We start from the raw sequence: 27,840 nt of genomic DNA, 5'->3' as shown, positions 1-27,840 counted from the left end.
CGTAGCTTCTCGGGATGGAAATGGGTCTGATGCTTTCCGGTGGTCAGGATTGGCTCAGAACATGCCCTGCAAATAAGCACTGCTGGATCACATTAGTATATCCATGATGGGCTCTGCTGGAGAAGTAAGAGAGAGGGAAGAAATCAGATTACAGGGAGCTTTCCTAAATGTTGCTTATATAAATTGGTTCAGATGTGGATAAAATTGACAACACCCCATTTTCCGATTGTTGCTAAGATTGCTAGTTAAGGTATGTAGCATGTATTGATTTTTACTGCTTATCATTAGGAAATCGTGACTAGGTTAAATGTGTTATATAGGCCATGAAGCAGGAGGATTATTACAGCCTCTTGTTTGCCTCAAATTAATGATCTTAAATCAGAGTTTGATGGCACATGTACACAGGAAAATTGAATCTACCTTTTCACTTTATCAAATTGTATGTCCCTATACCATTCACTGTGTTTGTAAACTTTAACAAGTTCTATAAGATACTGGATACTGTGTTTGGCCTTGGCAGGCTTTTTTTTTTTTTTTTTTTTTTTTTTTTTTTTTTGGCTCTACCACCTGCTCATAGTGTCAGCGTACAAATTTAGAAACATATAGAGAGCCAGAGGGTCATCATTTCACCAACTGATTTGTTACAAATTTCTCAAGTGAAACTACGTTGCCTGGAAGACCTCTTGACATAAACAATACAAAGGTATGTGTCTAATCCTTCTGAAAAACTTGGCATTTAAACAAAACACGAAGCTGAGTTACATAAGGACTCCAATACCAATAGTCATGTTACATAAAGTGTTGCATGTTAGGAAACCTTAGTGTATTCTCCTATGAAATTACTCTCTATGCTGCATAATAACTTGTTTTCATGGACTGAGAAAGTTATGCTATTAAATTTTAAGACCTTTAAATTATAAGTTGTTAAAAGATTTAATATTCTTCTAGTCTCGATTTTGGTTTACATAATTCATAGCTACTTTTATACACATTACTAATGAAAAATTTTGATATATGAAGTCAGATGTATGAATTGTTACATCTAATTTTAGAAAAGCTTTCTGTATTTCTACCAAACTGAAAACAATTTGATGTATTTGACAATTACTTCAATATTTGTGAGTAGAAGCCCTTTAGAGCTAAGGCTGTTTATACAATTTCATTCAAAACTTATTAATAGCAGTATTCTATAAGTTATTATATTGTGTGGATTGCTCCTCATGATATTTAAATTCACTCCTTGAAATAAAATGTTTTTCAAAGAAAAATAAAGATTAAAATGTTGAGTTGAATAACCCTATCTGTCCACTGGAAAAGATTCTTCATTCTGTAGTTTTTATCCAAAGAGCCACTATTACTTTGCTATTGCTTTCTTCCCCACCTTTTTCTCCTTTCAAGTCTTTCTTCCTCCCTCTGGTATTTCTAGCCATTTGGTCTAAATCAAGATCACACACTCTACTTTGCTCCCTAAGTGAGTGGAAACTATATAGAAAGTGTGTATAGAAAGACAGACTCCTCCCTTAGCAGAACTGAGCCTTTCTCCCTTTTGCTCAGCCAGAAGCCTAGGAGTAGCAGGAAAGGCAGAAGAAAAAGAAAAATGTTCCAAATACATTTAAGGAATTGGAAAGCAGAACTAGGAAACTGGTTGTAGGATTTGGGTGTTTTGTTGTTTGTTTGTTTGTTTGTTTGTTTGGCAGCTGGGTTGGGAAGGCTATTAACACACTTCAAAACTCTAAGGAAAATGAAAACTCAAATAGAATTATCAGTCATTTGTTTTCTGGCTTTACAACATGGTTGCATGCATTTAAAGTGAGGAACTAACATTGTTTAAGAGAAAATCTAGATGTATACCAATTTTGAAACTTTTTCTTTTAAATTGCTAAGAATGAAGAATTTGATGAAAAATGCTAGTTCTTTCACATCAAAGTCAATTTGGTCGAAGTCACAGTCCTAGTGAGTGGAAAAAAAAATTCAGAAAAGTTAATTGAAGATACACATTTTTAAATGACTTTCTAAATACATTTCCACCCATTTCCCCAATACTTAATTTAACCCGTCCAAAGAATACATTACTCTCTAATAGGAATCCAGCCATAATAACATCATCAGTTAATCCTTGCTAAATATCTCAAAAGAAATTTTACAGACTCAAAATTCCCAGTAAAAAACATTCTTATTTTTCAGGATGTCAAACTTGGGACAATTTGACTCTGATTTTTACCAATCTAATTATACTATTGATAATCAGGACCAGAGTTCTGAAGATTCTAATGCCTATGGAAATCTTTATGGATCTAGACAGTAAGTATGCTTTCACTTTAAGAAGTCATAATATTTTAACAAGGGAGGGCTTCCTTGGGGAAAGCCAAAGCTCTCTCCAGCATATCTTGGTAAAATACCCGAGAAGAAATGCCAGGAAAGGTCAGGGAAATTAATTCACTTCACTGCAGGCCCATTTATAGGTGGGTGGCTTGTCTCCTATTTTCAAAATATCACTTAACGGGGAGCCTGAATACAGGCCCTGGACAGAACAGAAAACAATTTTCATTTTACATGATATTTTCTGGGACACTGATCAAGAAGTAGATTTTATTTAATTAATAAACATGTATCAAGTGCCTGCTTGTGTGTTAGGAATTAAGAAGGATGCTACGGACCCAAAGATAAAAAAAAAAAAAAAAAAAGTCCATAATCTTTTCCCTCATAAAATTTAGGAATTTATGTTGGAGAGAGGGCAATTAAATATGCAATTATAATACAGTGTGAAAGCTCTTAAATGGAATTAAAATACACATATTTCAGAACGTGTTAGTTATTTGAGTTGACGGTTTAACTTGAGTTGAAAATTAAAAAGACTAAGAATTTAGTATTTACCCTCACTAAGGTAAATAGGGCAAGAGCATTTAGGGTAAGAAGAATTTGTTTCAAGTTTTGGCTCTAGCCTTTGTTCTTTGTGATATTGGGAAACACTTTAACTTCCCTGAGTATCTTAAACTGAGAAATAAGGGCATTAATAATACCTATTTCATGGAATTATCATGAAGAGTTGTGATAATGTGTAGGAAATTGTGTTGTATGGTAGAACCATAAAATAAATATTAGTTTTTTCTGTGACTATAGCTTGTCACATCAGTGGACACTTTATTGTCTAAAGTCATTTAATCTTAATTGTCTTTGTTTTTACAGTTGCTTCTTTGGATGTTCTTTTGTGAGTCTAGATTAGGGAATTGTGAGAGGCGTCAGACCTTTCAACTTTCAAGATATCTAAAAGTTATTGAACTCTTACTGTGTGTTAGGTACTGTTGTGAACTGTACATGAGTTAGCTTATTGGATCTCCAAACAATCATGAGATGAGTGCTTTTATTTTTCCCCACTTTACTTATTTTTCCCCTGTTTTACTTATGAGAAAAAAAGGACCCAGAGAAATCCAGGAACTTTTCCAAGTTCACACAACTAGTAAGAAATAGGGTTTGGATTTTAGTCCAAGGTTATTGATTAGACCCATAACTAAGGTGGGCACACAATTTATTATAAAATCAAGACATTTTTAAGAGTAAAATGCATGCCATTAATAATAATTGTGGTACAATGGGATTAAAACTGGACCATCTTAGGTGAACTGGGATATGTGGTCACTGTTTCATTCCAGCAAGTTTAGGCCAAATATAACCTCATAAGAAATATTTTTAGTTTATTAATTCTTGAGTGTATTTTTCTAAAAGCAGATAAGTATCATGAAAGATCCAGATGAAGGAGGAAAAGATAGAATAAATACAACAGACAGTGGGTATGCCCAGAACAACTTAGAAATTGTTTCCACTGGATGATCAGTCCTGAAGACAGACAGATAGGTGCTGTTTTCTACCTACTCCTGCTGAACCACTTCTCTAAGGCAAAAGGGAAAGGTATTGGTATAAAATGTTTTTAAAACTGTTAAAGTTTAGTATCTGGAGTTTTATCTCATTCACATCCCTATTCTATGTTATCCAGCTTCAGTCAGGTTACCATAAGCATTCCTTAACATGAAAACCAATCTATACCACTCCCTCCCTCTTTCTCTCTCTGTGAATATTATCATTAGGCAAATTAGGATATTTAAAAACTATTTATAAGAAAAAAAGGACAAAAGGATAAAGCTATAGAATTGGCTCTATCATTGCAGAATCTACAAAAAATAACTTGATTTTATTTAATTTATGATTTACACTTTGGAAGGCCAAGAAAAAGTATTTGGTGTCAGAAAAGTGTTAATCAGGCAGAGGGAGTAGCTTGAACATTAAAGTATTACAGGATGGTAACTCAAAATACATAATCCACAGTGAGAGAGCCATCTGATAGGATTTTTCTGCTGTGTTCTCCTATTTTGGTGACAGAAACGAGTCACCTTCTGTCTCTTCTCCAGTTGGAATAAAACACCTGGGTTCTATGTATGTAGTCTCTACAGTCTACATTTTCAGACTAAACTAAAAAGCCCGATAAAAGTGAAACAAAGCTTTCTCCTTATGCAGGGACTCATGGACCACAGCTTTCTTCCCGCCAACACCACCCAATTTTCTTTCTTCATTTGATTACATATGTCAACATTGCCCAGAAATCAAGATGACAAAGAGATGGAAATTAACATAACCACATGAGAAAACTCAAGATTATATTGTATTAGGCTGATGGCCTGGCCTGCTTCAGTTGCTTAGCATTTAAATCCAAGTCTTGATTTGGCTGCAGTAACATTTAAATTCCAGTCCACACTGCAAGTCTCAGGAATTAGAAAAGGGCATATTAGGTATGGTAGTTTTATGAGGTACATAAAATATGGAGTCAAGTCAGCGACTTACTAGTGTACATCAAACTCCAGAGATTTGATCTTTTATTCATACAGTGAATTGTTCAATTAAAATACACCCCAAGTCACAGTAAAGATGCTGACCATCCTGGCAAAAGACACAGGAATCCAGGAGATAGCTATAATCAGTTAGTCTCCTTCTCTCTGTCTCTGTTCACCCCTGACCCCATTAATGGAAACTTGTTTTAAAAAGCTTACTCAGTGGCATACTCATCTGAAAGCTGGTTGACTATGCTTACTAAGACAATAAAGATATTTGTATTTAAAACAAAGTTTCTTATTTGAGAATGAACAAGGAGTTTTCTCATCTTAAAAAACTATTCAGGGGGCGCCTGGGTGGCGCAGTCGGTTAAGCGTCCGACTTCAGCCAGGTCACGATCTCGCGGTCTGTGAGTTCGAGCCCCGCGTCGGGCTCTGGGCTGATGGCTCGGAGCCTGGAGCCTGTTTCCGATTCTGTGTCTCCCTCTCTCTCTGCCCCTCCCCCGTTCATGCTCTGTCTCTCTCTGTCCCAAAAATAAAAAAAAAATAAAAAAAAATAAAAAAAAAAAAAAACAAAAAACAAAAAACTATTCAGTCAGGGGCGCCTGGGTGGCTCAGTCAGTTAAATTTCCGACTTCGGCTCAGGTCATGATCTCAAGGTTCGTGAGTTCAAGCCCCACATCGGGCTCTGTGCTGACAGCTCAGAGTCTGGAGCCTGCTTCAGATTCTGTGTCTCCCCTTCTCTCTGCCCCTTCCACACTCATGCTCTCTCTCTCAAAAATAAGTAAACATTAAAAAATATATATTTTAAACTATTTAATCATTCAGATAGGCATTATTTCCAATCACCTCTCACCAGTTATCTAGGCCATATTTTCCCACTATATCTTTCTTTTTTTTTTTTTTTTAAATAGAAAATCTATTCAAATTATTTAGAGCAAGAAAGAGCTACTTCTGTGGAAAAGGTGACAACTAGACAACTCCCTCTGAATGTTTTAGTAGGGCTTTAACAGATGGACTGAACCTCAGCTTTTCTGAATCCCCAGACCTGATCTTCCTCTAGTATCTCTAACATAGTTAGTGGTACTGCCAGTGGCACAAAGTCACTGTGCACCCAACAGCTCAGCCAGAATCCGGGAATGTGGTATAAGTCGACTCCCCTGCCCCCATTCCTTAAACCACACCACCATCCAACTGATCCTGTATATTTTGTACTGACCGAGATTTTTTTTTGTTTATTTATTTATTTAGTTTATTTATCTATTTTGAGAGAGACAGAAACAGTGCAAGTTGGGGAGGGCCGGAGAGAGAATCCCAAGCTGGCTCCACACTGCCAGCGAGAGCCCAATGAGGGGCTCAAACCCACGAAGCCATGAGATCATGACCTGAACCGAAACCAAGAGTTGGACAGTTAACCGACTGAGCCACCCAGGTGCCCCTGTTCTTACCAAGGGTATTTAGAATGCCTCATTTTACTGGCTCAACTGGAGACTTACATAGATAAAATGATTCTGGGAGTACAGACCAATGTTTTTTTTTGTTGTTGTTTTGTTTTTTTGTTTTTGTTTTTTTTAAACCAGCAGGGTATTTTCATTGTAGATCTGTCATATTGTTGTCTCAGGCTATTTCAGGTGATAGTATTACAAATGCTGAAACCTTCATTGTCTCAGGTCTTTGCAAGCATACTGTGTCATCTGGCTCTATGAAATATACCCATACCTGAATATTAGTTAAATGTGCAGTTAGACTTTCAATGAATTGTACTTACCTGTTGATACATTTTTTACCACCTGATTTATACTCTAACTCTCCATATGGCACTGGGAGTTAGCTCAACATCTACATGCCTTCTGGATCAGACTGACAAAGGAAAGCAGCTCAGATGACTGTTGTAATGAAGTCCATACCTACAGTTTTGGAAAAATGAAACTTAGTAAAATATGTAGCTAGTGACTGTGTAACAGGATGCAGAAAACATATTGCTGCAATCACAAGAAATTATTACTGAGTCTTTTTTTTAATGTATTTTTTTTTTTTGAGAGAGAGAGAAACAGAATGTGAGCAGGGGAGGGGTAGAGAGAAAGGAAGACACAGAATCTGAAGCAGGCTCCAGGCTCTGAGCTGTCAGCACAGAGCCTGATGTGGGGCTTGATCCCATGAACCACAAGACCATGTCCTGAGCCAAAGTTGGACGTTCAACCGGGTGAGCAACCAAGCACCCCTTACTGAATATTTTACCAATGATCTTCTATTTTTGCATTGCAAGGTGAATGTTAAGTCCTGTTTCCTCAGAGGTAAAATATTTTCCCCAGCTGGAGACCATGCCTTAACATGACATCATACCTCTGGAGACTAGTTGGAAGTTTATAAACCCAGGTATGGGTGGTGAAAAAGGAATTACTGAAGAGATGGTGAAGATACAGAGGATTTTTATATAGACCAGGTGTGTGGCCATTGCTTTATTGCTTAGAGACAGATGTCTTGGCATGCATGTAGTGGAGATTCTCCTGGTAGGAAAACACAAGACTGGTGGGGTATTGGTGAAGTCAATTTGGGTGTTCCAAGGAAGCCAAAATGGTGAAAAGCTAAAGGTGATCAGCACAGAAACCCTCCTGGCCTCCTATTAATGTTGTTTTCTTTGAGAAAGACACAAGTATTTACAAATAGAGAAGGAGCTGTTCCAGGATGTGTGGAAGAAGTCTAGAATGCTTTAGTGTAAGCCTCAGGAAGAAAACAGCATACAAATACTTAGCTAATGCTTATTGATCATGTTTTGGGTGCCCAACATTATTCTAAGTGCTTTACTTATTTCAGCTAATTTAATTCACAATAACCTTATGAGTTCCATTATTATTATTATTCTATTATACAGCACTTTTTTTTATGGCTTGGATATATTGGTAGAAGAACATTGAGCCCTGTTCAGCTTTGATATTGACTAATTTTTTTTTTAAATTGGTTCTTAATTGGTTCATACTTTTTGAGGTATAATTGGCATACAATGTTATATTAGTTTGAGGTATACAATGCAGTGATTAGATAATTCTATACATTAAACTATGCTCATCAGGATAAGTGTAGTTACCATCTGTTACCATGTGTTCTTACACTGTTAATGAGTATATCCCCCATGCTTTACTTGTCATTCCCGTGACTTACTTATTTTATAACTGGAAGTTTGTAGATTTGAATCCCCATCACCTATTTTGCCCATCCCCCAACCTCCTCCCCTCTGGTAACCACTACTTTGTACCATGAGTTCTATTATTATGCTCATTTTACAGATGAGAAAACTGAGGCACAGATATGATGTAATTTGCCTAAGATAAAGATACTGGGACTTGAACACAGGATTTTACTCCAGAGGCATGTTTGCTAACCACTCTACTTGGTTTGGGATAAATTCTATCATTAGACTATTTCTGCAAGGGAAATGTAATCCCATGCAGTCAGGAAGCAAAAGAAGAGTCATGTGACTAGAATGTTACCAGTGGTTCTAAAGGGATTTTTTGCAGTCATCTGACAGTTGTTTTAACTTTTTATTTAAGTATTTATTTTTACAGGAAGAAGAGATGCCTGCTAACAAAGTTAATGTTTAAACTCTACCAGCCGGAGTCCAGTGTTTTCTTGGTCTAATTTAGTTGACATTTGTTTCATCTGGAATAATGTGCTGAGTTAGAAATCATCAAAATTTCAATATGCATCTTCTCATAGAACTAATTAAGATGCTGTGTAATCAAGGAGAAGAGGAATATTTTGTTGATACACCCTGCACAACTCCCATTGCTATATGGACTGTAGATAGGATAGACCCTTACTGTCTTAACTATTGGTTACACTAATTTAACTCATGCAATTGCCTTTAATAAGTTAATAATTCAGTGCTATGGGCTTAATAAAGCAATTAGGAAATTGTCCAGTCCATTCTCCTTGAATGACTTTCATGAAAGGATACTGTAGGCTTCAAAGATGTCACTGAAAATATAAGAGAATTTTGTTAGCATAGCCATCAGAGTTAGCACCATCTAATATAAAAGGATAATGCTAGAAAATGTGGGATTAAGTGTACATTCAATATATATGATTAAGAGTACACTTATGATGAGCACTGAGTAATGTATAGAGTTGTTGAGTCACTGTAGGATACACTATATGGTTACATGAAATTAATATAACACTATGTTAACTATGGAATTAAAATAAAATAATAAAAGAAAAAAGGATGTATGGTTAAATAAAATTAGCAATTTTAAGAAAAAGGGCATGAGAATTGGGTTATGTACAGAGTTTGTTGGGTAGAACTGTGAACTAATAATGCAACTATATTGGTATTGCTTAGATTTTATTGAGATGTAGGGTTAAATCTCAGAGTCAACATGTACAAAGTTATAAAAAGAGAGAATTTTAAATCAGTGATAGGAGGTGACCATGGTAATTTTTGTTAATAAAAGGTTTTGAGGTTTCCTTTGTAGGGCATATTTTGAAATTATACTTTCTTAAACAAGTGGTGGGAAAATTTTAGTATTATGCCAAGGACAACAGAGGCCAAGCTCCTGATGAAGAAATTTTCTGGATGAAGGAGCAGAGAAGGAGGGAAAAAAAGGGGATGGGATTTAGCTGGTAATGGGCTCTTTTTTTTTTTTTGGCAAAATGTTTTTCCCTTTGCAGGGATTGGGTCAAGGTAGCCAGCCACCTGTGCCAAATTTCCCCCCATTCATGGAGATTGCTTTCCAGGGAGTGATTGTAAAAGTTACCTTTCCTCAAGCCTGGTTAACCACACCTGGGTATGGGTTTTAGTGAGGCCAGGACAGTTTGTCAGTGAAATCATCTTGGTTAGATGCTGGTCCATTAAGTCCACTCTATTTTCCCCTTTTATTCTACATTAAAAACTGTATAGATCAAGGGGGGCTTTCATCAACCAGCATGCCCTTCAGATTATTATAATTCATTTCTACCCGTACTTTAAAAAAAAGTTTCTTTATTTTGAGAGAGCACACATGTGAGCAGGAGAGGGGCAGAGAGAGAGGGAGAGAGAATCCCAAACAGGCTCCATGTGGACACAGCACGGATCTCACAAACCGTGAGATAATGACCTGAGCCAAAATCAGTCGCTGCTTAACCCACTGAGCCAGCCGGGCACCCCTTTGCCAGTAATTTTGATAGTGCATCTATTTTGGTGAGAAAAGAAAAAAAAAAAAGATTAAGAATATGCCTCATGGCTAAGTGAACAGTAACAGTAATCAACATATGCTGTTGGGGATTTGAGAAGTATTGCACGAGGTCCTGGCCCTAAGGAGCTTACAGCTGAGTTAACGAATGATTAAATGCATGTATCTTTATTTTGGCAGCTTTTTTTTTTTTTTTTTTCCCCCAGAGAAGGTTATTTTCTCTGTCAGGCTTACTCGTATAAGGAAAGTTAAATATGTTATTCTTAGACTTCATATTAAGATTAATGTTGGAAGGAAAGTACCAAAATCCATTCTGTAAATATTTTAACACAAAGAGATCAGGGAGCTGCAAAGTTCAGAATCCTGGGCTGTATTTTTAGCTTAACCTAAGGGGCTCTGATGAAAGAAACTTAAACATGTTAATAAGGACAGCTCCTTATGTGTCTCCTCCTTCCTTCAGGTAAAAACAATTTTAAATGATCAAATAACCTCATATAACTCTTTTTCCCTTCCTTCTTTTCTCTAGCTCTAGTAAGTTATGTACTAAGAGCATTGTTTTCCAACTTTCTCATACAAATGGTGAAATAAAAAACAAAAGCATGGTCAAAGAAGTATTGAAACATGATGTTTCAACAAAACCAAATTGCACATTTGGAAAGAAGGACATTAACCCAGCCATAGAATCCTTTTAGTGAGTTATTCAAAGATAATTCAGTTGGCAGTAATTGTCTGGCAATGGCCAGAGCTAGAAAGTCAGTTTATACATTTGTTTTTTCATATGAATTGACTATACCATTACAATTGTGAATTTTACCCATTGCTTCCACAGATTTGTAGGAAATGTCATGTTTGGTGATTGCCCCTGAACAAAGTGAAAAAACAACATCGTATCAATGGGCAGAGATGCTGGGACAGTTTCATTTAGGAGTCCAACACCAGCAGTGCTGCTGTGTGACCATGGACAAGTCCTTCAGTCTCCATGAACCTCTATTTCTTTACCTGTAAAATGGGATTAAAGTTACAATTTCTACCTTACAGAGTATTAATTGTGTGGGAAAATGTGAGGGAAAGTGTCCAGCACTTGTACATAATCAATAAATATTAGTTGGTATGGGGATCTTTCTTCTAGAACCTTCTCACGACCAGTTACTTCATTTGTTTTTATTAAAGTTAAATTTTAAGCAAGTTCTGTCTTTCATGGGTAAGTACTCATAAAAATTAGGAGAACTCATAGAAGAAAAATTGTAGCTTCCTTCAGTGATTTGTCATGATACCCTCTCTGTATATATATGTATATAAATCAATATTCTCCTTTCTCTAGACAGCAAGCCAGTGAGCAACTCCAGGCTGCCTTTTTCCCACAAGAGATGCTCATGTCATCAGGTTACGAGGGACAATTTTTTCAGCCAGCATCCAACCCGGATTATTATTCACAATCTTCTTACATTGACAGTTTTGATGAAGAGCCTCCTTTGCTAGAAGATAAGTTAAGGGAATGCTATTAATGTGTGTACAGCTAGAAGAATAATAGCAATAATCAGCACATAATGTGCACTGTCAGCATGCTGTATACCGTGTTTTATGTGGGATTATCCCATGTTTAAACAAGAGTCTGCCAAACAAAGGTGCTTAAACCGTTGGAAGTTTGTCTCGTGTGTGTGTGGAGGGGAGGTGAACTGGAAGTAGATCTGTACTATTGCCACACTATTACTGCTGTTATTAAATGTTTCTTCAGTGTGTTAGAGTGCAGACTCCCTTACCATGTGTAGACAATAGTGAACATGTCTTTTAGCAGAGTGGTTATAGCAATGACCCTTTTTAGCCCAGTTAACTTGTATCTTCTGCTATGATGCCTGGGAGCCAAGGGGGTAGTTTCTCAATATTCTTTTATTGTCATGGATACAACCCATTTTTCTTCTTTCCTGGGTCATATGAGTCCCCTCATCTCAGCTAGGTATGGCTAAGTGGGGAGGAATAGGATTCCAGTAAGTAACACTGTTGGTGGCAGGAAACCAGTGGACCCTTGCAGTTGAAGGTCTCAGGGATCTCAAGGGATGTTCCAACCATTGATTTTTTTTTTTTTTTTTTTTTTTTTTTTTGGTTCAGCCACACTACATCTGCTGCTTTTGCTCTTGAAGAAAATCAACATATGCTAGAAGCATAGAGGCTAGAAAACTAAAACTCAAGTAGATTTAAATTTAACCACAGGGAAATACTAATAGGTTAACTATTATGCTCTAACCCCTTTATATGTAGTCAAGTGAAAAGGGATAGATTAAAATTCCCAATATTTTACATCAAAAGATAAGTGTTTGTCTTGTATAAACACAGCCAACCACTTGGCATTAAAGCATTCCCTCTTTGTCTTCAAAATTCATAAAGGGTGAAAGATTTAAACCACTTAGAAAAGCATAGAGGCGCATAGGTGGCTCAGTCAGTTGGGCATCCGACTTCCACTCAGGTCATGGTCTCGTGGTGCATGGGTTCAGGCCCTGCGTTGGGCTCTATGCTGACAGCTCAGAACCTGGAGCCTGCTTTAGATTATGTTTCTCCCTCTCTCTCTGCCCCTACCCCACTCGCCTCTGTCTCTCTCTCTCAAAGTTAAACATTAAAATAAGAAGTTTTAAAAGAAAAGCACAGAAAATTATGTAATAGTTTTGTTGGCTCTTTAGAAGCCAGTTAGATTTGGGAATCAGTTATGTTTAACCAATTCATTCTAGTTTGCCTCTGAAATAGTAATCAACACATGAAAGTTATAAGCTATCCTCATTACACATTTTCCTTGATTCCGCCAACATATCTACTTTAAAAAAAAACTATCAGTTGTGTTGTTATAAAAGTTATCTATATTCAACATAGAAATTTAAAAAATACAGAAACATATGAATAAAATTATGAGAACCACCTAAAATTTTGTCTCTATGACATAACTACCATTAATGATTTGATGTATTTTCTTCCAGCCTTTATTCTATTTTTCTGAGTGTGTGTGTGTGTATAAAATGCATTTATGTATGGGGTGCCTGGATGGCTCAGTCACTAAAGCGTCCAACTTCAGCTGAGGTCATGATCTCACGGCTTGTGAGTTCGAGCCCGGCATTGGGCTCTGTGCTGACAGCTCAGAACCTGGAGCCTGCTTCGGATTCTGTGTCTCCCTCTCTGTCTGCCCCTCATCGGTTTGCATTCTGTCTCTCTCTCAAAAATAAATAAACATTAAAAAAAGTACAAAACTTTATAGCCATTGTATGATCTAACTTCCATTTTTGAGTATTCATAAATACATATTCAAAAATATAGCATTTCACTTTAAGCATATATACTTAAATATATACATACATACGTAAAATATTTACATATATGCATTTTAATTTTTTTTAATGTTTCATTTATTCTTAAGAGAGAGAGAGAGAGAGAGAGAGAGAGAGAGAGAGAGAGAAAGCACAAGTGGGGAAGGGCAGAGCGAGACCCAGGGCTTCAAGTGGGGAAGGGTTCAGAGCCTGACACAGGGCTTGAACTCACAAACCGCAAGTTTATAACCTGAGCCAAAGTCGGACACTTAACTGGCTGAGCCACCCAGGTGCCCCATAAAGTTTTGTACTTTTTAAAGTTATCTTATATCAAAAGCATTTCTCTACATGCATTCTTTAAAGTCATTGAATATTACTTCAAAATATGATTTAGAATGGCTTAATAATATTTTGTCATATAAAAGTACTATAATTTAAACTCACCTAAAGGTTGCTCATTATAGTAAGTAAGGCTTTGTTGAACACCATAGTGAACAACTTTGACCTCTACAGAGTTGTCCTTGGATTGGTTCCGTAACTGGGATTACTGGATCAAAAGGTACTTACATTGTCAAACTGATCTAGAAAAAGGATGACCTACTACACCATCATCATAGAACATGAGATGTCTTAGTTAATTTGATGGGCAAAAAGGAGTGCTTTGTAGTTCTTGGTTACTAGAAATGTTAGACATGTTTTTCCATGTTTATTGACTGTTCTTCCTGTTTTTCATGTTGTCAGATTTCTTATTGGAATCTTAAGATTTTTCCTTTCCTTGTTTATTTATAGGGATATTTGCATGTTTTTATTATTTTTATTTTTTTATTATTTAAAAACATTTTTTAACATTTACTTTTGAGACAGAGTGAGACCCAGCACGAGTGGGGGGAGGGGCAGAGAGAGGCGGGGTGCCAGGGGAGACACAGAATCCAAGGCAGGCTCCAGGCTCTGAGCTGTCAGCACAGAGCCCTAAGCGGGGCTCAAACTCACGGACTGCAAGATCATGACCTGAACCAAAGTTGGATGCTTAACTGACTGAGCCACCCAGGTGCCCCTAGGGATATTTGTATGTTAAGGATACTTAATGATTGCCTGGAATATGTGTTGCAAACATTTTTTTTTTTCCTAGATGGTGTTTGCCATCTAATTTGCTAATAGGAAATTAAAGCATATTGGAATTTTAATATTTATGTTTTCAAGTCCACAATATTTTTCTTGGTAAATTTTCTTTCTGATTGCTCTTTTGTTTATAATGTATTTCTCCAGCTCTGAGTACTGTTTATATCCTCTTGTATATTCTTAAATTTTTTAATGATCTTTTTTGTTTTACACCTAAATTTTTGATTCAATAAAAATTATTTTATGTTTGTATGTGAAGTAGGATTCAGCCTTATTTTTTCTTTAATGATTAACCAATTTTTCCTGTAACATTCATTGAAAATAATCTTTTTTACTTGTCTAAATGTATCTATTGTGGTATTCTAAACTCTAATACATCCTTCCTTTATGTCTTCTCAAATTAAAATAGGAAATACCCTAGATTTCCCCTCCCACCTTATGCAGCTTAGAGAAAATTCTTAGATTTTTTTTTTCTTTTTGTGATTATCCCCACCGAATTGCTAGGGTATTAGAAGAGATTGCACCTAATATAATTCGGCATTTTGAATCTGTGAAATTTCTAGACTCTGATTCAATATGTTCCTCAGGCTGGGTGACTGAAAGCTTTCAGCTTCATCTGTCTCAAAGATATGTAAACACCGTAGGCAGGGTTTCTAGGATAAGGTGATAAATGGTGTTCGCTAGTTTTTATTGAGCATACACCAAAACAGCCTATCACATTATGAAGCTATAATAATTAACAACCCTTGCACAAAATATGTTATTTGAAAATGTGCTTGTTTATTCCTTAAATACTTTGTTATCTAAAAGACTCATTTGGTGGTTTTATGTAAGAATGATAACTTTTGCAATTTGATAATGTACAATCAATATGTTAACAAATGTATCTCGAAGAATAATAGTCAATTCAAGTCTGTCAAACCAGAAGAATTACTGTGATATTCGGTACTTATATATGTAGCACAGCCTGATGTTTATATTTGAAAGGCCAGTGCCACAATTTGCAAAGAAAACAAAGATATTAATTCATTTTTATAGCATATATATCATATACTTTACTACCACTAGATGACAGCAAAACAATAAACTTTACATTCAAATTTCACAACAGCTTCATCTTTTATCTGTATAACAAGGTATTATATTAGGATATCTACAATTAATAAATACTTATAATCTCATTTGCATACATTGTAATAAATTTGGAAACAAAATGTTATGGGGAAACAAAATGTTATATTTTGGTAGAAAACACATAAACTCTTTTTTGGTATGACAGAATGTAGCAGGTCTTATGTTCATTCACTGGTTAATGACTCGATGTTGCAACATGTGCAGAAGTTAATTATGCCATAAAATAAATGTCTAAAATCAGTAATAATGTCTCATAGAGCATTTTTCATCGGAGTTTCCTCAGGAATAATTGTTATGCTTTTTGAGGAAAAAAAGGTATTTTGAATTAAAGGGCACTTTGTTGTAAATACTGAAAACATATTGCTAACATAAATGTCTTAATTGAAAATATAGTTTGAAAACAACATAAGGCTTAGATGAAATTAATTTAAACTATAATATTTCTCAAATTTTAAAATCTGCTAATTTAAAAAATCATAGTAGACATTCTAACCTCATTTTAAGCTCATCTTCTCCAAAGTGTATGTTCATTAAGAAATATATAAATAACAGTGTGATAATAAAAAGGATGCAACATGGAAGTTGAAATGCACGTGATTTACTCACCATTAACCAGTCAAATTCTTTTCAAACTAGGGATAGCAACTGTCAACCTGTCAAATGAGTGAAAAAATATCCTTACTATCCCAGTGTAGACCAATGTCTGGCCAACCTTTTGAAAATGTCTAGGTCCCTGTTAGAGCAAGACCCCTCTTATGTCATGGAAGTCATTAAAAGTCCATCTGGTATTCTGTGTATAGAATGTCAGATATGCAAGATGTTAGGTGTTATGTGCTGCTGTAAAAGAAGTTGAACTATGCCCTATATGTGATCAAAGACAGTTACTAAATCCTAGGAAGGGAAGTTGAATGCCATGTACAGATGATTTAGGGAGAGAATCCTTCATATGGGAGAATTGAGCTTAATTAAAAAAAAATACAGCTATTATGAAATGGGATGCACATTGAGAAATATAGCTATATTATTAAAAATAAAGGTTTTTTTTTTTGCTTTTGTTTTTTGTTTGTTTGTTTGTTTTGTATGTGGTATGTGTGTGTGGGCAGGCATGTGCACTTGCCTTTATACCAGTCTCTTCCTATTTTTCCCACCCTCAGCCCCTAGCAACCACTTTTCTACTCTGTTTCTATGCATTTGACTTCTTTTCTCCTTGATTTTAGAATCCACATATAAGTGATTCTGTACAGTATTTGTCTTTGTCATAATGCCCTCAAGGCCCATCTATGTTGTTGCAAATGGCAGGGTTTCCTTCTTTCTCATAAATGAATATTCTGTTGTATGTATGTATCACGTATGATCATATGTATGATAGATCTATCCATTCATCCATTGACACACACTTAGATTGTGTCCATATCCTGGGTATTGTGAAATATGTTGCATTGATCATGGGAGCGTAGATCTCTTTGAGATACTGTTACCATTGCCTTTGGATATATATCCAGAAGTGGGATTGCTGGATCAAATAGTAGTTCTTTTTTTTTTTTTTTTTTCTTTTTTCTTTTTTCTTTGTTTAAACTGGCCAGATTCAGTGTTCAGGTCATAGCCTCTCTCTGCCATGCATTGCTGCCCTGGGGATGTATCCACTGGGCTCCTTGCTGTAGCCACTGTCTCCAGGAGCCCGTGCCCTCCAGTTGTAGGTAGACCTGTGGCCAGCCTGGCCTGGTGAGCAGCCACAGTGGGAGCAGTGGAAACGCCAGAGCCCTATTTTCTTTTCTTTTTTTTTTTTAATTTTTGAGGAACCTCCATACTGTTTTCCACAGTGGCTGCATGAATCTACATTCCCACCTACAATGCAGAAGGGTTCCCTTTTCCCCACATCCTCACAAACACTTGTTATTTCTAATCTTTCTGATAATAGCATTCTATTATCAAATAGATAATAGGTGTTAGGTGATACCTTTTTGTGGCTTTAATTTGAATTTCCCTGGTGGTTAGTGATATTGAGCACCTTGTCATGTACCTGTTGGCCATTTGCATGCATGTCCTCTTAGGAAAAATGTCTATTCAGATCCTCTGCCAAGTTTTTAATTAGATTGCTTGTTTTAGGGAGGAAAGCATGGGGTCTTGAGTCAGATTCTTCAGTGTTAAAACCTAGATTTCTGTTACTAGCTCTGTGGCTTTGGACAAATTACTTAATATTTCAAAACCTCAGCTACCTGATGCACAAAATAGGAATAAAATAATAGTACTAGCTTCATTACATGTCTGAGAGACCAATGCGTACATATCTTGTACAGCTCACAGCAAAATTCAGTGAAAGCATTCAATAAAAAAAAAAACAACACCACATTTAACTCTTTTTAGTTGAAATGCATGTTCTTTACTGTATTTTATGTCTAGTTTTTCTGGGTCTCTGCCTTACTCTTATTTAAATTTATAATGATACAAGCAGGGTAACCAGCTTGATTATTGGTTCTTAAATAGTAAAGTCATGTTCTCCTTTTTTAATGTTTTGTTTTTTTCTACTCAGGATACATCTTAAAGTTTATAGAGGTGATGAGAAAAGAAACTAATGTGGTGTAAATATTTATTTCTGTATTCAGTGAATGTCGAATGGCTGGGTGGATTTATTTTTTTTTTGTTTTTTAAGTAAAAATGATGTAAGAGAATCAGGATCTAGCAGAAGGGTCTGTGAGGTGGCAGTCAGAATTACTTGAAAACAAGGTATTGGGGAAAAATAGATATTTCTAAATGAGTTTGGACTTATGGACACTGAGCCCCACAGATTTTGGATATTTTATTCTACCACCACCACTCATAAAAGGGAAAGGTTAACTTGTCTCAAGAATTTAATCTGTGAGTACATAAACTCAACCACAATAGCACTGACCGTATTAAAATATGGGTGCAAGAAGGAGTCATTCCACTTTCTCCTCTGTGGAGTTTTAGGCAGTTAGCGTAGAATTACTCTTCTCATTAGGCGGGGTGGAAGTAAAATCCCAGATCTGGGCTAAATATCTTTAGTTTAGATAATGCTGCTAATTGAAAAATTATACCATGTTTGGTATAAGCAGGATATGATTTCAGAAGTATTATCAAGGGAAAATAGGGAAAAAGGAAATATGTAAATAGGCAATAGAATAGGACCTTTGGTCTGTTAGCTACCATTTTATTTTTTTTTACTGTAGAACATCTGTTTCGCAATTTTCAGACTTTAAGCTTATATTTAGTGCATAAGGCAGGGAAATTTTTTCTGTGATGTAATTATTTATCTAAAATATATCTTTTAACTCATTGGGAACAAAAAAATATTTTTTTTGTTATTTTTGTTTTTGAATTACTATATATGACATAGAACTTTAGATTTTGAAAATACAACGATCAGATTAAAGTGCTAAGTAAATTAACCAGATATGTTAAATTTAATTAAATAATATTATTCATATTTATAAAATGTTATAGTACCTCTTTTTTTTTCTTTTTGCAGAACTTGGAATTAATTTTAATCACATATGGCAAAAAACTTTGACCGTGTTAAACCCACTGAAGCCAGCAGATGGCAGCATTATGAATGAAACGGACCTCACTGGGCCCATCCTGTTTTGTGTCACTCTGGGAGCCACCTTGCTTCTGGTAATAGACAGCAGCAAGCACCAGATTTTAATGTGTGCCCTTCCAAATGTTGTTTTTGAAGAAGTCTTTGTTAATACAGAAGAAAATGTGTTACTTTTTAAAGTGCAAATTGTTTAATTCATCACTACTTTTTTTTTTTTTTTTGGTGAGAGAGATGTAGTTAATTGAATCATAGTGACAAAGTAAAACTACCCTCAAATATTACAACAGATAACATATAAATGTAAGCAGAATTTCAAAACTCAAATCATTGAGCAAATTTTCAACAAAGCAAGAGATCCTTTATGACTTTCTTGTTACTAAGATTGTCAATCTGAAAACGTTGAAGGAACACATGGATTTGGGAAATACAGGCCCAAATTTTATTTCTTGTTTTCTGTGACATTTCTGTTGTGACACCACAGAGATCCCTTCTCTTTGCTCATAATTTTCTTCGCTGGGGTGTATCTCTAGATTTCAAATAGTCTGTGAGGTATGAGATGAGTCTCCTTGTTTCGGGTTAGGTTATTATGGATATATTAACTTGCAATGATAACCAATAATTTGTTTATTCAATCTGTATTTTTCTTTATTATTTTGGTTTTCTGCTTTTTATGAAGGCATTTTTCTCCCCTGACTTTACCATTTGTCTTATGTATCGGCTTTCATTCTTTAAATCTGGGAGTGATGAAATTGAGTCACCAGAGAAGTAAAGAAAAACGTATTTCCACCTAAATTAAGTTTAGAAGCCATTCTAGCTGATAATTTAGAAAAATGTTTCATTTAAAAAAAAGGGAAGAAAAAGAGAAAATGAGAAAAGGCCTATGATTTTAAACAAAGAAGGTAATGACCATAAGTTAAAAAAAGGATGAAAAAGATAGTCATGCCAGTCTGAAAAATATAGTTTCATTAAGGAGCAAAGAGATAAACTTGGCAGGAGAAAGAATACAGGAAATTAAAGATTCTGGGGAAAGCCCTTAAAATAACGATTTAGTCCACTTCTCCCTCTTACAGCTATCCACTTTCCATAATTGGTTTTCCTCACTGTAGCCACAGTTCTCAAAAGTAGATGTAAAATATATTTGCAACTAAATAAATTTTTACTTTTTATTTATTAATTGACTTTATACCAATCAAAATACTGATAGAAATCTAGTTTCTAGATTTCTAGAATGACACATGACGATGTGGTCACATCATATTTATCCAATATGCTAGTATTTACTGATAGCATCTTATTTCTTCCTTTGAACTACAGCAGCTGAAAGTACTCAAGTACTCTGGAAATCAAACACTAGATCAGCTAGAGTTTTAATTAAGTCTCCAACTTCCCTTCCATCTTTGTCACAGTAATTTGATAATCTTAGCTACGCTAGGTAAGACTACATCAATTAATCAAACAGTCAGAAACAATCCATTTAATATATTAACCCATATTTTCTTTTTCAAGTGATTTATAATATAACAGCTGTTTGTTTTCCTGTAGAAAATATTACCGTTACCATCCCTCAAAGGAAAACATTAATTCCATTAAGATCTTTTTGGGGTGCATAATATTAATTAGAATTATTTAAATATCCTCTTTTTTGTTTTGTTTTGTTTTAAGTACAGAGCAATATAGGCAAAGAACTCAACTGGAAGTGAGAAAATTGGATCTACCCCTAACTTAGCCTCTAGGTATGATCTTGAACCTTTTGTTCCCTATTTCTAGGCCTTCCTTTCTTCATTTTGAAGGTGAAAAAGGTTTATAAAATATTTCTTAAGGTTCCATTCAGTTCTAAAATTTTGGGAGAATATGTGAAAATGCATATTTCTGAAACTTTTAGGCAGACGTTATCATTTTAATTTTACCATTAGATGTGTTTACTTCAGAACTGGTTCTGATACATGTAGAACCATAATGACCAACAACAACAAAAAATTACCCAAGTGTATATTAATGAAGTCAGATTTCACTCAGAATCCATTTGAGGCTAAGCTAACCCTGCCCTGGATATTTAGTGTTAAAATGTAAAGGAGAATTTTGTGGGCTGGTATATGCATTGTACTAGAGAAAGCAAAACTAAATCCAAAGCAATATTCCACTTGTTCATTCATGGTCACATACTTATCACTTTTATAATGTATGTGGACCTAAGGCATGACACAGTATCTTTTGTGGACTTTCTTCATGTAGAAGGAGGCAAACCAAAAAAGACAGCTTCAAATAGTTATTATAAACTTAGTTTTACTTATTCTTCCTCTCAAAACTATTTTCACCCCCCAAACAAGGAAGATGAGTGGCTCATCTATGGCTACATTTAATTTTTCTGGTAGGTCTAAGAGTATGATCTAGAAAAGGAACATGCATGACCAATGTAAAAGCATAATCAGAAGAAAAGTATTTCAAATCAAGATATAGTAATGAGGGTGGAAAAGGAGGACCTGAAAAGTTTTGAGGTTAAAAATAAAGGGAACATTTATTTTCCATTTCAGTTACAAGCCCTTTTTAGAGTTTGAAACAAATCTAAAAAATGACAGTGGCCCCTGCCAAATGGAATTATAGCTTAAATTGGATAAACTAACAGGAAAAGAGATGAAGAGAGAAGTCAGCAATTGATATCCAAAGGGGCAATTTTACTATCGATTAGTTTTATCCACCTTCTATTCACCACCACCCCCCCCCCCACCATTTATAAAACTTCTTGGGGTCAGGAAGGTATACCTCTTGTTCTTTGGATGTGGGGAAGTTGCCTTTCACCATTACAACTTTCCCTACCTCAGAGCTATCTCATCCAATCAAAATATTAAGTAGAATCTTTCTCTAATACATGAAAGTGATTTGAAATTGTCACTATTTTCCAAGTGAAGCAAAATCACCCAATAGAGCAATGCATAACTGATGGGGTTCTTTAAACATGTCTGCTAGCATTATTAGCATTATTTCACAAAAGAGCCGAAAACACAAAAGGTCCTCAGTAAGAACTTATTACAGCTAATGCAAGAGAGAATTCTGCAAGCATAGCCCCAGGGAAATTTTGTGAAAGGACTTATTTGGTAGTGACCGATCTCCCCAACTGTGCTGAGGAAGAAGAACTCAAAATCGCTAGATAGTTTTGAACATTAATATGGTCATAACACTGTCCACTAATTAATTATGAAGTAAATACCTTTTTACTCTGTAGGACATAAAGACTTTATAGATAACAGCTGTGGAGAAGAAAACATGACATCTAAAAAGCTCACTCTCTGAACTTACCAGATCCTTCATTGTTTTGCATAATTCCCACGAAAACCAGAGTCAGTCTATTTAATATTTATCTAGAATTTCTAACCAGCTTAATGTAAATATAAAAATTAAATGTGTTTCTTTCCTGGAGTTTTGGCATCCTCAGGTAGCCAACATTAAAATATCCCCTGTTGAATCAGTAGGAGACTGTGACTTTCCCTGGGTGAGTTTAATGGGAATATTTCTGCCCCCAGTCCATAGTGCCTTGTGGGAGATGGCTGTTTTTATGAGTCCTCAGAAAAATCAGTGTTGTATCCTGAACACTACTGACTTTCTTTAACAGTACGTAATTTATGATTCATTGTCAGTTGGTTTAACAAACCAGCTTCTCATGAAGTATGGTCAGTTAAACTGGTAATAGGCCTTATGAAAACAAAGGATTCTGTGGTCAAATAAGTTTGGGATATGCTAGGTTAAATATGGTTAAGCAAGTCCCATTATTTTAAGACTTGTTAGAGCTCCTATAGATGTCCAGGATCTACTTTCAGAGCCAGACTTCCTAGGTTCAAAGCCAACTTGTACCACTTAACATTATTTTACTTTGGGCAAGTTACATTACTTTGGTGCATCTTAGTTTCCTCATGTGTAAAATGAGTGTAATATGGTACCTATCTCATAAAGTTGTTGTAAGAATTAAATAAGCTACTAGACATGATATGCTTAGAATAGGTCCTAACATAGTAAATCCTATAGATATTAGCTGACATTAATAATTTGCCTTGTAAAATCTTCAGGACTAAATCGGATTTTTTCATTAATTTATTCATTCATTTAATTATTCAACAAATAGGGGGAGAAAATATATTCTTACTTATGTCTGGTACTTCTAATAGGTGATCTATAATTTAAAAAAACAACTAGGAATTTTTCATCTTCTCTGTGGCATGCTTATGCCTCCCCAAGTATAGTCGGGGATGTTTGTTTTCAGGACCTGAATTCATATGACAGCCACCATTTTCTTCTGGAACTCCCAGTCTCCGATGACATGGAACGGTGTTGAACTGACTGATTCTAAAATGCTCTCTGCTTTGCTGATATTCCAATTTCCACCTGATGTTCCTTGTGTGTTCTAATGGTTTTCTTCCCATCCTTTCAGGCAGGAAAAGTTCAGTTTGGTTATGTGTATGGCATGAGTGCCATAGGTTGCCTAGGGATTCACACCTTACTGAACTTGATGAGCTCTTCAGGGGCGTCTTATGGCTGCGTGGCAAGTGTACTGGGTTACTGCCTGCTCCCCATGGTCATCCTGTCCAGCTGCGCTATCTTCTTTTCACTGCAGTAAGTGCCTGTGTGTGCTGACTGCCCCCACGTGCACAGTCATCTGTGAAGCTTGCCACACCAGTGGAACAGTTAACCTCTTTCAGATCTTTTTGGTAGTGCAATGGGGGAAACTATTAACGGCTACAGACAGACCCAGGAAAGTAGGTCAGTTTGGGCTCAGGCACTGTTCCTATTTGGATGATTTAAATAATAAATTCAACCAAGTTATCTTTGAAACTGGCACTTTGTAAGTTGTCACATTCTTCAATATGAACTATTGTCCGGGGTGCTCTAACAACTGCAGGAAATTCACTTGTTTGATTTTGGAAGAGTGAGTGCCTGGTGAACACTGACAAATTGCTTCAGTTCCCAAGCACTCTGCCTTCTAGGGAGGAAGCAACTGTTCTTTCTCAGCTGAGCTCCTTGCAGTGGAAAATTCCCAGGAACCCTGATGAGGATATTTATGCTAGAGAACTTTATAGCATATATGTTCAGCCAATAGATTTTTTCTTTTTTTACTTCCTGGGCAGATAGTATTTGCAATTCAAAACTATTAATGAGGATCCAGTAGGTATTTTTCTTTTGGGCACTTTCCCAGGGGATAGCACATCACTACCACTGGTTGGGGAGAGCAAGTAATTACATAGTCCTTTGTCCCCTACATGCCCTGAACCCAATAAATGTTTGCCATCAGTGCTCATTCTTCCATATCCAAAGGAGGCACAATTTGCATTTTTTTCTTGGATGATGCACATTTTAGGTTATTAACACTATATTGGATAGTATATTACATGAAGAATTTACCAATGCCAAAGGTAGGCATTTTAGGAGAGCATTTAATAATTTTGTTTAGGTATCTCATAGTTTTTTTTTTTCAGAACATTATTGAGAATGACTGAGTTGGAAATGTTTCTTTGTTTTAATATGGTTTTATTTTTAATTTTTGTCAATGTTTGTTTTTGAGAGAGAGAGAGAGAGAGAGATGGGGTGCAAGCAGGGGAGGGGCAAGAGAGAGGAAGACACAGAATCTGAAGGAGGCTCCAGGCTCTGAACTGTCAGCACAGAGCCCGAACTCAGGAACCGCATGATTATGACCTGAGCTGAAGTCAGATGCTCAACTGACTGAGTCAACCAGGTGCCTCAATATGGTCTCATTAAAAATATATATATTTTTAATGCTGATTTATTTTTGAGAGAGAGAGAGAGACAGAGAGAGACAGAGTGTGAGTGGGGGAGTGGCAGAGAGAGAGGGAGACACAGAATCCAAAGCAGGCTCCAGGCTCCACGCTATCAGTGCAGAGCCTGATGTGGAGCTTGAACCCATGAACCGTGCATGACCTGAGCCGAAGTTGGATGCTTAACCAACTGAGCCACCCAGCCTCTCCAATATGGTTTAATTTTTAAAGTGTCATTCTTGAGAATAGCTTAGAGCAAACAGTTTATCAGCAAGTATTCAACATTAAAGAAAGAAATGTAACAGAAAATGGACACCTTGAATGTGTAAATACAGTGTGAGTTACAGGTATACTTACTGAGTTTTATCCATGGAAAAATGCCACTTTTTGTATATCATGTTCTTTAGCAAGCTTTCCCATTTATTAAGTTGTTTGGTTTAGACAGTTGACAAGTTAATACAGAGTTTAGTCCTGCAACTTCTGTTCTGTTTAATGCTTTTACCAAAGAATGCTATGATGATATACCATTTAAAAAATTTAAGTTTAAAACATTATTTCCAGCAAAGTTGAGGTTTGGGGCATCTGACTCCAGATTATTAGGGGAAGAAAATAAAACTGAAATATTTGGATTTTGAGAATCATCAGAAGTCTGGACCTTTTTTCATTAGATTTTCATTCTGAATTATAAAGGACGATTTAGAAATCTTTTAAATTATATTAAAGGAGAGTAAACTCTCTGACCCCGAGGACTATTAAACTGAATTTTCCCTTTTGGGTATATTACTATATCACTCAAATCAATCATATATATAATTTTATACTTTTGTTCATAAACCTGTGTATTAGATCAACCTATAAATTATTCCTAATAGATATTAATTAAACCAAGGGATATAATATTCATTCGAGAGCATTTTAAATGTTTTTGGTTTATTTATAATCTAAGGCATTATAAGCTACATTGTAGTTTTCACTTATTTTTCTTTGGTTCAGTTTTGAAACGTAAGTATTTTTGTCTTTCTTACAAATAGTAAACAAAATTCTCAACTTCAGAATACCAGGATCGAGTGAGACTGCAGTTCGATGGTGAAAGGAGCTATGTGCCAGTAGGAATTAGGAGATCTTGACCTAATGCCCATTTTACATGCAATTTTCCTCGTGTCACTTCACTCATCTAAAGCTGGGGACTAGAGATCTCCTGATCTTTCCTAGCTCTTATAGCTTATTTTTCTAAATAACGCATTCTGTTTTGCACATATGGAAAGAAATTCACTCTTTACTATCCACACCTCCTCTTTTATCCCCAAGGTGGCTAGACTTAGCCTTATTTGCCCATTTCTTCCTAAAGAGCCAATTGCCTCCACAGTTATTTTTGAAGATACCAACTTGAACAAATCCATTCCAATATTCTAAAAGACCCACAATACACCTACAAAAAGAATCTTCAGAGAAGAGGTGGGAGGCCACATACATATATGTGTTCTCTCCTTGAATTATGTCAGGCTTTGCTGTCTCAGATAGGAACCTGAGAAGTGGGCCCGGGAGCGGTGACCGGGCACCCTACTGGAGTGCAAATCCAGTTGTCTTTCTGCTCACACTGGGAATAAATTTGGGAAGAAAGTGTGGGAAAAGGAATCTGTAATTATAAAAGAATACCCTAAACATAATTTATATAAAAGGTTTTCAGGAACTCGGATTTGAATGTTGACAGATGAGAGTGACTGCAGGTGAATTTTTGTATTTCTATTAGTTTAAGCTTTACCAAAACACAAAATGTTTACCTCCGACAGGGAATTTGACTCACAGATTTTCAAGGTGGGCAAGGCCTTTGAGTTCATACAGTTCCTCACCCTCATTTTACAAATGGAGAAAGTAGTTATAAATATTGTACCAAGGACATTTCAGAAGCAGCTCTGATTCAATAATCTCTTTTTCCTCTTGACATAAGGTAATCATCTCTTTTGTCTTTGCTATAGGGGCACCTTTGGAACTGTGTTGGCACTGGTCATCATTGGCTGGTGTAGTCTCTCAGCTTCCAAAATCTTCATTTCAGCCTTGAACATGGAAGGACAGCAGCTTCTCATTGCCTACCCTTGTGCCTTACTTTATGGACTTTTTGCCCTCCTCACGGTTTTCTGAGTAGTATTTGAGATGATGTTTCAAGATTCTATTTGTTTCCTGTTCACATTATCCTGGAAATGTGTTAGCATTCATATTTGGTGATGTGATTTCTGCTTTATTACTATTGAGAGAATAATAAGCAAAGTGACAAAACAGCACTTAAGGATGGTGCTCTAATAACTTGTTTGGTTTGAATGATGTTTTTGCTTTTTGCGTTGATACATTAAAACATTTTAAAATACTTTAAAATAAAAGGGGATATTGTTGTTATGGATGGACCCTGCCTTTCTCAATGGATCTATTTTTAAGAAATTTTATGTACATAAAATCATTTAATGACTGCACAAAGCAAATCAATAGTGAGCCTTTTGAGAAACATTCACGACAATTCAAGCTATGTTCACATGGTGAAGGTCATACTGTCCAGTACCTTTGGAGAATTGCAGGGGAGGGTTATATAGGGTTTTATTTACCTGAGAACTCAAAGAACCTCCTGTTTTTCAATTCATTTACTGTAACAATTGTTTTTTGGTCCCATTTGAACAATCCACTAATTCACCACTTTTCAAGCCCTCACCTCCTTCTTTCTTGGTTTAGATGCCATGAAATTATATCATAATTTCTTTCTCTCATGTGTCCTCAGTAACCTTACCATTTGCTCTCTAAGTATATAAATGTGATGAGAGGAAATCCCACTTGTCTCACTTTAATTATATTTCTATATCCTAAATGGCTCCACAGTTCTGCCTTTTGAATCCTACTACATTACCCTGCTGCATTTGTTTTTACACCTTCCGAGATGATTATATCACACCATTTCTTCACTGCTTACATCTCCAATACTCCTTCCTCATTTCTCACTGTTGGTTGATGACC

General features: G+C 35.8%; 1 protein-coding gene across 1 annotated transcript; it reads left to right on the top strand.

Annotated features, from left to right (window-relative positions):
* Window positions 1-574: 574 nt before the first annotated feature.
* On the top strand, window positions 575-27,242 carry YIPF7 (Yip1 domain family member 7). The gene is made up of 6 exons (XM_078446152.2): window positions 575-703; window positions 2,185-2,301; window positions 11,310-11,468; window positions 19,014-19,161; window positions 23,505-23,686; window positions 26,820-27,242. Exons 2-6 carry the CDS (start codon window positions 2,186-2,188, stop codon window positions 26,980-26,982), a joined length of 768 nt encoding a protein of 255 aa, XP_078302278.1. The 5' UTR covers window positions 575-703; window position 2,185; the 3' UTR covers window positions 26,983-27,242.
* The last annotated feature ends 598 nt before the right edge of the window (window positions 27,243-27,840 follow it).

The sequence above is a fragment of the Panthera onca genome, chromosome B1, assembly GCF_046562875.1.
Source record: "Panthera onca isolate mPanOnc1 chromosome B1, mPanOnc1 haplotype 2, whole genome shotgun sequence".
NCBI lineage: Eukaryota > Metazoa > Chordata > Mammalia > Carnivora > Felidae > Panthera > Panthera onca.
Note: the sequence above shows the minus strand (reverse complement) of the source record. Positions and strands in the feature narration are given on the sequence as shown.